Raw genomic sequence first — 10150 nt, 5'->3', positions numbered from 1 at the left:
GCCTGACAGCCTGCAAAGAGTCAAATCATATTAAAATCACACTGCTATTCTCTGGTGGTGAAAATAGTGGAAGTATATTTCTTCAACATATTCAGATATATCAGTGTCCTGAAACCTTCCATATCTACTCATACATTAAAGTATCATATTATAAATTACAAATGATCAAAGTTTTGCCTGCAGATAGAAACATGTGTTTTTATTTGAGGATATTTTCATACATATCTGTTTCACCATTTAGAAAAATAAAAGCACTTTATCTATCTAGTCCCCCTATTTAACCTGTTAGGGCTCGGGGGCAGTATTGACATGGCCGGATAAAAAACATACCCGATTTAATCTGGTTACTACTCCTACCCAGTAACTAGAATATGCATATCATTATTGGCTTTGGATAGAAAACACCCTAAAGTTTCTAAAACTGTTTGAATGGTGTCTGTGAGTATAACAGAACTCATATGGCAGGCAAAAACCTGAGAAGATTTCATGCAGGAAGTGGCCTGTCTGACAAGTTGTGTTTCATCTTGGCTCTTTTTATTGAAGACTGAGGATCTTTGCTCTAACGTGACACTTCCTACGGCTCCCATAGGCTCTCACAGCCCGGGAAAAAGCTGAACGATATCGAGGCAGCCTCTGGCTGAAACACATTATCGATTTTGGCAATTGGCCGATCAGAGTACTATGGGCTTAGGCGCGTGCCCGAGTCGACCCCATGCTTTAATTTCTTTCGTCTGTTTACCTAAACGGAGATTACCGGTCGGAATATTATCGCTTTTTTATGAGAAAAATGGCATAAAAATAGATTTTAAACAGCGGTTGACATGCTTCGAAGTACGGTAATGGAATATTTAGAATTTTTTTGTCACGAATTGCGCCATGCTCGTAACCCTTCTTTACCCTTTCGGATAGTGTCTTGAACGCACGAACAAAACGCCGCTGTTTGGATATAACAATGGATTATTTTGAACCAAACCAACATTTGTTATTGAAGTAGAAGTCCTGGGAGTGCATTCTGACGAAGACAGCAAAGGTAATAACATTTTTCTTATAGTAAATCTGACTTTGGTGAGTGCTAAACTTGCTGGGTGTCTAAATAGCTAGCCCTGTGATGCCGGGCTATCTACTCAGAATATTGCAAAATGTGCTTTCACCGAAAAGCTATTTTAAAATCTGACATATCGAGTGCATAGAGGAGTTCTGTATCTATAATTCTTAAAAGAATTGTTATGCTTTTTGTGAACGTTTATCGTGAGTAATTTAGTAAATTCACCGGCAGTGTTCGGTGGAAATGCTAGTCACATGCTAGTCACATGCTAATGTAAAAAGCTGGTTTTTGATATAAATATGAACTTGATTGAACAAAACATGCATGCATTGTATAACATAATGTCCTAGGTTTGTCATCTGATGAAGATCATCAAAGGTTAGTGCTGCATTTAGCTGTGGTTTGGGTTTATGTGACATTATATGCTAGCTTGAAAAATGGGTGTCTGATTATTTCTGGCTGGGTACTCTGCTGACATAATCTAATGTTTTGCTTTCGTTGTAAAGCCTTTTTGAAATCGGACAGTGTGGTTAGATTAACGAGAGTCTTGTCTTTAAAATGCTAGGCTAACCTCTAGCTGGCTAATACCTCCACGACGAGTCGGTAGATTCAGTCTTTACTAAGTTTTAACTAAATTATAACAACTCTTTTATTAAATAAAACATGTATTTCCCTTCATGTCTTAGTAGCTATGGGTTTTGTTGTAGTTCTGTCGTCTTCTTTTATAATTTTCCTTCACCAACCGTCCTGAGGTAAAACGTCCATCCTTTCATCAACGTCTTTTTCCCTCCCGTTAACCAGGTCAACTCCCATTGGCCACAACTTAACAAGCGACCTTATTGGTCAAAACTTAAACTTCAAAGTAAAACAAACTATTCACTTATACATTTAAATAAATATTTCTTCAAAAAGCATAATGCATTAACAACATTACAGTTTAGGAGCAATTCAATCATCTTTTAAATATAATACCAATTAATTATAACAAATAAACTCAATACTTGGTTCAAACAAGGATATTACACAAACATACAGTCAATAATACAGTAGAAAAATAAGTCTATATACAATGTGAGCAAATGAAGTGAAATAAGGGAGGTAAAGGCAAAAAAAGGCCATGGTGGCAAAGTAAATACAATATAGCAAGTAAAACACTGGAATGGTAGATATGCAGTGGAAGAAAGTGCAAAGTAGAAATAATGGGGAGAAAAGGAGCTAAATAAATAAATACAGTAGGGGAAGAAGTAGTTGGGATAAATTATAGATGGGCTATCTACAGGTGCAGTAATCTGTGAGCTGCTCTGACAGCTGGTGCTTAAAGCTAGTGAGGGAGATAAGTGTTTCCAGTTTTAGAGATTTTTGTAGTTCGTTCCAGTCATTGGCAGCAGAGAACTGGAAGAAGAGGCGGCCGAAGGAGGAATTGGCTTTGGGGGTGACCAGAGAGATATACCTGCTGGAGCGCGTGCTACAGGTGGGTACTGCTATGGTGACCAGTGAGCTGAGATAAGGGGGGACTTTACCTAGCAGGGTCTTGTAGATGACCTGGAGCCAGTGGGTTTAGCAACGAGTATCAAGAGAGGGCCAGACAATGAGAGCGTACAGGTCACAGTGGTGGGAAGTACAGTGGGGGAAAAAAGTATTTGATCCCCTGCTGATTTTGTACGTTTGCCCACTGACAAAGAAATGATCAGTCTATAATTTTAATGGTAGGTGTATTTGAACAGTGAGAGACAGAATAACAGCAAAAAAATCAAGAAAAACGCATGTGAAAAATGTTATAAAATGATTTGCATTTTAATGAGGGAAATAAGTATTTGACCCCTCTGCAAAACATGACACAGTACTTGGTGGCAAAACCCTTGTTGGCAATCACAGAGGTCAGACGTTTCTTGTAGATGGCCACCAGGTTTGCACACATCTCAGGAGGGATTTTGTCCCACTCCTCTTTGCAGATCTTCTCCAAGTCATTAAGGTTTCGAGGCTGACGTTTGGCAACTCGAACCTTCAGCTCCCTCCACAGATTTTCTATGGGATTAAGGTCTGGAGACTGGCTAGGCCACTCCAGGACCTTAATGTGCTTCTTCTTGAGCCACTCCTTTGTTGCCTTGGCCGTGTGTTTTGGGTCATTGTCATGCTGGAATACCCATCCACAACCCATTTTCAATGCCCTGGCTGAGGGAAGGAGGTTCTCACCCAAGATTTGACGGTACATGGCCCCGTCTATCGTCCCTTTGATGCAGTGAAGTTGTCCTGTCCCCTTAGCAGAAAAACACCCCCAAAACATAATGTTTCCACCTCCATGTTTGACGGTGGAGATGGTGTTCTTGTGGTCATAGGCAGCAATCCTCCTCCTCCAAACACGGCGAGTTGAGTTGATGTCAAAGAGCTCCATTTTGGTCTCATCTGACCACAACATTTTCACCCAGTTGTCCTCTGAATCATTCAGATGTTCATTGGCAAACTTCAGACGGGCATGTATATGTGCTTTCTTGAGCGGTGGGACCTTGCGGGGGCTGCAGGATTTCAGTCCTTCACGGCGTAGTGTGTTACCAATTGTTTTCTTGGTGACTATGGTCCCAGCTGCCTTGAGATCATTGACAAGATCCTCCCGTGGAGTTCTGGGCTGATTCCTCACCGTTCTCATGATCATTGCAACTCCACGAGGTGAGATCTTGCATGGAGCCCCAGGCCGAGGGATATTGACAGTTCTTTTGTGTTTCTTCCATTTGCGAATAATCGCACCAAATGTTGTCACCTTCTCACCAAGCTGCTTGGCGATGGTCGTGTAGCCCATTCCAGCCTTGTGTAGGTCTACAATCTTCTCCCTGACATCCTTGGAGAGCTCTTTGGTCTTGGCCATGGTGGAGAGTTTGGAATCTGATTGATTGATTGCTTCTGTGGACAGGTGTCTTTTTTTACAGGTAACAAGTTGCGGTTAGGAGCACTCCCTTTAACCTGTTTAGGATAGGGGCAGTATTTTCACGGCCGGATAAAAAACGTACCCTATTTAATCTGGTTATTACTCCTGCCCAGAAACTAGAATATGCATATAATTGTTTGATTTGGATAGAAAACACCCTAAAGTTTCTAAAACTGTTTGAATGGTGTCTGTGAGTATAACAGAACTCATATGGCAGGCCAAAACCTGAGAAGATTCTAAACAGGAAGTGCCCTGTCTGACCATTTCTTGGCCTTCTATAGCCTCTTTATCGAAAACAGAGGATCTCTGCTGTACATTGACATTTTTCTAAGACTCCCATAGGCTCTCAGAAGGTGCCAGAACGTTGAATGATGACTCTGCAGTCCCTGGCTGAAAAACAGTAGCGCATTTGGATAGTGGTCGATCTGAGAACAATGAAACGGGCGCACGCATGCACGTGAAGAGTCCATTTTACATTTTCAGTCTTTGAACGAAAACGACGTCGGAATATTATCGCTAATTTACGAGAAAAAATCGCATAAAAATTTATTTTAAACAGCGTTTGACATGCTTCGAAGTACGGTAATGGAATATTTTATATTTTAATTTTTTTTGTCAAGATATGCGCCGGCGCGTCACCCTTTGGATAGTGTCTTGAACGCAAGAACAAAACGCCGCTATTTGGATATAACTATGGATTATTTGGAACCAAAACAACATTGGGTGTAATCTAGAAGTCCTGGGAGTGCATTCTGACAAAGAACAGCAAAGGTAATCCAATTTTTCTTATAGTAAATCTGAGTTTGGTGAGTGCCAAACTTGGTGCGTGTCAAAATAGCTAGCCAGGATGGCCGGGCTATCTACTCAGAATATTGCAAAATGTGCTTTCACCGAAAAGCTATTTTAAAATCGGACATAGCGATTGCATAAAGGAGTTCTGTATCTATAATTCTTAAAATAATTGTTATGTTTTTTGTGAACGTTTATCGTGAGTAATTTAGTAAATTCACCGGAAGTTTCGGTAGGTATGCTAGTTCCGAACGTCACATGCTAATGTAAAAAGCTGTTTTTTTTATATAAATATGAACTTGATTGAACAAAACATGCATGTATTGTATAACATAATGTCCTAGGAGTGTCATCTGATGAAGATCATCAAAGGTTAGTGCTGCATTTAGCTGTGGTTTTGTTTTTGTGACATATATGCTAGCTTGAAAAATGGGTGTGAATTATTTCTGGATGGGTACTCTCCTGAAATAATCTAATGTTTTGCTTTTGTTGTAAAGCCTTTTTGAAATCGGACAATGTGGTTAGATAAAGGAGAGTCGTCTTTAAAATGGTGTAAAATAGTCATATGTTTGAACAATTGAAGTTTTGGGATTTTTTGAGGACTTTGTAATTCGCGCCACACCCTATCATTGGATATTGGAGCGGTGTTCCGCTAGCGGAACATCTAGATGTAAGAGGTTTTAAGAGTGTGCTCCTAATCTCAGCTCGTTACCTGTATAAAAGACACCTGGGAGCCAGTAATCTTTCTGATTGAGAGGGGGTCAAATATAGTTTTTCTGGATGTTTTTGCTGTTATTCTGTCTCTCACTGTTCAAATAAACCATTAAAATTATAGACTGATCCTTTCTTTGTCAGTGGGCAAACGTACAAAATCAGCAGGGGATCAAATACTTTTTCCCCCCACTGTATATGGGGCTTTGGTGACAAAACAGATGGCACTGTGATAGACTGCATCCAATTTATTGAGTAGGGTATTGGAGGCTATTTTGTAAATGACATCACCGAAGTCAAGGATCAGTAGGATCGTCAGTTTTATAAGGGTATGTTTGGCAGCATGAGTGAAGGATGCTATGTTGCGAAATTCAATTCTAGATTTAATTTTGGATTGGAGATGCTTATAGTGAGTCTGGAAGGAGAGTTTACAGTCTAACCAGACACCTAGGTATTTGTAGTTGTCCACATATTCTAAGTCAGAACCGTCCAGAGTAGTGATGCTGGATGGGCGGGCAGGTGCAGGCAGCGATCGGTTGAAGAGCATTTAGTTTTACTTGTATTTAAGAGCAGTGGGAGGCCACGGAAGGAGAGCTGTATGGCATTGATGCTCATCTGGAGGTTAGTTAACACAGTGTCCAAAGAAGGGCCAGAAGTATACAGAATAACACCAATAACAGAGAGGGTCTGATCTTTGTGCCTCTGTAAATTTCTCATTCATCATCATTAACGATTCATTCATGTTTATTCGTAATCATGGTAGCATCCACATGAATGTAGAAGTGTTCAGAAACATGTAATATTCTTTCTGACAATACAAGTGAAGTGACTCCAAAATGACAGGACATTATTCACCATTCAGTTTCTATTAGGAAAAACATAATCCAAAACACAACCAAGACAAACTGCAAATGCATTCAACAAGTTTGTAGAATCACAAGCTTGATGTAATCACTGCAGGCATGGAACATGGGACCAACTACTAAACTTATGACAACTTTAATACAATATAAGTGAATTTGTCCGAATATGTACAACTTTTTCAAATGGGAGAACTAAATACATAAAGTGCTTTCCTTTCTTAACAGTAACACAGCTATGTATGAAAATACCCTAAAAAAAAAGGTGACATTCTGTACTGTCCCCTCATATGAAACATTCTATCTCAAATCCAAAATGCTGGAGCATAGCACCACATTTAAAACTGTAAGCTTCACTATCCAAACACATATGGTGTGGACTATGTGTGTCTGGTAAACACATGTGGATCTGGTGAACAGTTATCACTTGTTGACCAACTACAGGAATACTGACCTCAGAGTCTCCAGTTTACAGTGTGGATCCCCCAGTCCAGCAGAGAGCAGCTTCACTCCTGAATCCTTCAGGTCATTGTTACTCAGGTCCAGCTCTCTCAGGTGTGAGGGGTTTGACTTCAGAGCTGAGACCAGAGAAGCACAGCCTTTCTTTGTGACTCCACAGCCTGACAGCCTGCAACGAGATCATCATGACTTCACAAACACACTGTTAATTTAACACCAGTAGTGTAGAAGGACAACGGTAGATGCATTTGGTTCATATTCCCAAACAACATATAGATTCATCTTCCATCAATGCATTTATTCAATATGTTTTTCAACATACATATTATAATACATATTTTTCTCTAAACATAATATTTCTTCCTGATGAATACTTCTTATATGTCATTTTATGTACTCACAGAGCAGCTCTGGAGGCTTTGATCACTGGCAGCAGCCTCAGAAGACCTTCCTCTGATCTGGAGAATTTCTTCAGGTCAAACACATCCAGCTCCTTTTCTGAAGTCAGCAACACAAAGACCAGAGCTGACCACTGTGCAGGTGACAGGTTGGGTTTTGAGAGACTTCCTGAGCTCAGGAAGCTTTGGATCTCCTCCACTAGAGAATGGTCATTCAGTTCATTCAGACAGTGGAACAGATTGATGCACCTCTCTGGAGAGGGATTCTCCCCGATCTTCTCCTTGATGTACTTTACTGTTTCTTCATGGCTCTGTGAGCTGCTTCTTGTCTTTGTCAGTAGACCTCGTAAGAGCTTCTGATTGGACTCCAGTGAGAGGCCCAGAAGGAAGCGGAGGAACAGGTCCAGGTTTCCCATCTCACTTTGTAAGGCTTTATCCACAGCACTCTTGTAGACAGTAACTTCAGTAACTTCAGACTTGTCTCTGTACAGCAGAGAAAATATACTGGAATTTGTTTGCTGTTTGTCCATGAGATTCTCATTGTTGTTGATGAATGAGAGGAACACATACACAGCAGCCAAAAACTCCTGAATGCTCAGATGAACGAAGCAGTACACCTTGTCCTGGTACAGCCCACATTCCTCTTTAAAGAGCTGTGTGCACAATCCTGAGTACACAGAGGCTTCATTGACATCAATGCCAGCCTCTTTCAGGTCTTCTTCATAGAAAATCAGATTGCCCTTCACTAGCTGTTGAAAAGCCAGTTTTCCCAGTGACAGAATGCTCTTTTTATTCCAGTGTGGACCTGTCTCTTCTTTCCCAAGATACTTTTCATTCTTCTGTTTGGTATGAAACACCACTAGGTGTGTGTACATCTCAGTCAGAGTCTTGGGCATCTCTTCTCTCTTATGTTTCAACATGTGTTCAAGGACTGTTGCAGAAATCCAACAGAAGACTGGAATGTGGCACATGATGTGGAGGCTCCTTGATGTCTTTATGTGTGAGATAATTCTGCTGGCCAGGTCCTCATCACTGAATCTCTTCCTGAAGTACTCCTCCTTCTGTGGGTCATTGAACCCTCGTACCTCTGTCACCTGGTCAACACACCCTGAAGGGATCGTATTGGCTGCTGCAGGTCGGGTAGTTATCCAGAGGAGAGCAGAGGGAAGCAGATTTCCCTCGATGAGATTTGTCAGCAGAACATCCACTAAGTTTGACTCTGTGACGTCACAACAGATCTTGTTCTTCTGGAAGTCTAGGGGCAGTCGGCACTCATCCAGACCATCAAAGATGAACACAACTTTGTACTTGTCGTAGTTGGAGATTCTTGATTGTTTGGTTTCCATTGAGAAGTGATTGAGAAGTTCAATCAAAGTGTGTTTGTCCCCTTTCATCAAATTCAGCTCCCGAAAAGGGAATGAAAACACAAATTGAACATCCTGATTGGCTTTTCCTTCAGCCCAATCCAGAATGAACTTCTGCACAGAGACTGTTTTTCCAATGCCAGCGACTCCCTTTGTCAGCACAGTTCTGATACGTTTGTCTTGTCCAGTTAAGGGTTTGAAGATGTCGTTACATTTGATTGCAGTCTCTGGTCTTGCTTGTTTCCTGGTTGTTGTCTCAATCTGTCTCAGCTCATGTTCATTATTGACCTCTCCTGTTCCACCCTCTGTGATGTACAGCTCTGTGTAGATCTGATTGAGAAGTGTTGGGTTTCCTTGTTTAGCGATCCCCTCAAATACACATTGAAATTTCTTCTTTAGATTAGATTTGAGTTCACGTTGGCAAATCACAGCAAGCTCATCTGAATCTAGAAATAACACAGAGGATATTAATATTACATCTGTTTTAATGCCTACAGTATTGTAGGACTGTTATAAAGTTTTTAATTATACTAATTTCTTCACTTAACTGACTATATAAATGTGTAAATGTTTTCATAATGCATTACAGACTGGTGTGACTGATTATATTATTATTGGTGTTATTGATGGTATTATTAATGTTGTCTCTCTCTCTCTCTAAATGAATCAACACAACACATCCCTTCTGCTAGTTGATGAGGTCACTAGGTGTTGTGTTAAGGCTGCTACAATATCTTGAGTTGCACAGCTACTTTAGCTGTACTTTAGCTACAGCTTTTAAATGTTATAAAACAGCATTCAACATGTGGCAGACAGATCTTACATTTCTCCAGTGTGTCAGCAAGCTGCTTCTGGTTCATTTTCCTCAGGACGTGCAGTGTGATCTTCAGAGCCCCCTCTCTGGCACTGCTCTCCTGCTTCTCATCTTCAGCATCCACCACTTCCTTATCCTGCTTCTGACTCTCAAAGCCTTCTGGGAGTTCTGGACTAAGAATCCTCTTGAACATCTTCAGCTCGTTCTTCACAAATGTCATCATTTTCTCTTCAAGCAACTGAAATAAATCATGTAAATAAGTTAAGCAAGAGAAGAAATGCTTTCTCATTAACACATTAATGAATAATTGACAGATCAACTTTACTTGAGGAAAACAAAAACAAATGTTCATAACAGGACCACATACACTGAATATGGAGTCCAGGTCTGTTTGATGACTCTGGGAAGACTGACCACTGAGAATCTCTGACTCTGATCTCTCCTGTTGGTTTCTGTGGACAAAACATGAGATTACATCTCCTCATCCAGGGAGTACACACACACACACACACACACACACACACACACACACACACACACACACACACACACACACACACACACACACACACACACACACACACACTCAGACACACGCACACACACACACACACACATACACACACACACAGGGAGGGAACGGTGTGTTTGTTTAATATTGTTTTGAAAGAGACAGACAGAGACACAGACAGACAGACAAACAGAGATAGACAGAGACAGACAGACAGACAAACAGAGATAGACAGAGACAGACAGACAGACAGACACAGACAGAAACATACAGACAAAG

General features: G+C 40.7%; 1 protein-coding gene across 1 annotated transcript; it reads right to left on the bottom strand.

Moving 5' to 3' along the window:
* Positions 1–6253: 6253 nt before the first annotated feature.
* Positions 6254–9654, bottom strand: LOC145866020 (NLR family CARD domain-containing protein 3-like). The gene is made up of 3 exons (XM_082970901.1): positions 9370–9654; positions 7186–8992; positions 6254–6953 (listed from the first exon to the last, which is right to left on the bottom strand). The coding sequence occupies exons 1-3, from the start codon at positions 9647–9649 to the stop codon at positions 6764–6766; spliced, it is 2277 nt and encodes a 758-aa protein (XP_082827027.1). The 5' UTR covers positions 9650–9654; the 3' UTR covers positions 6254–6763.
* Between the last annotated feature and the right edge of the window lie 496 nt (positions 9655–10150).

Source organism: Salmo salar, unplaced genomic scaffold (genome assembly GCF_965601325.2).
Source record: "Salmo salar unplaced genomic scaffold, fSalSal1 ptg000117l, whole genome shotgun sequence".
Classification (NCBI taxonomy): domain Eukaryota; kingdom Metazoa; phylum Chordata; class Actinopteri; order Salmoniformes; family Salmonidae; genus Salmo; species Salmo salar.
Note: the sequence above shows the minus strand (reverse complement) of the source record. Positions and strands in the feature narration are given on the sequence as shown.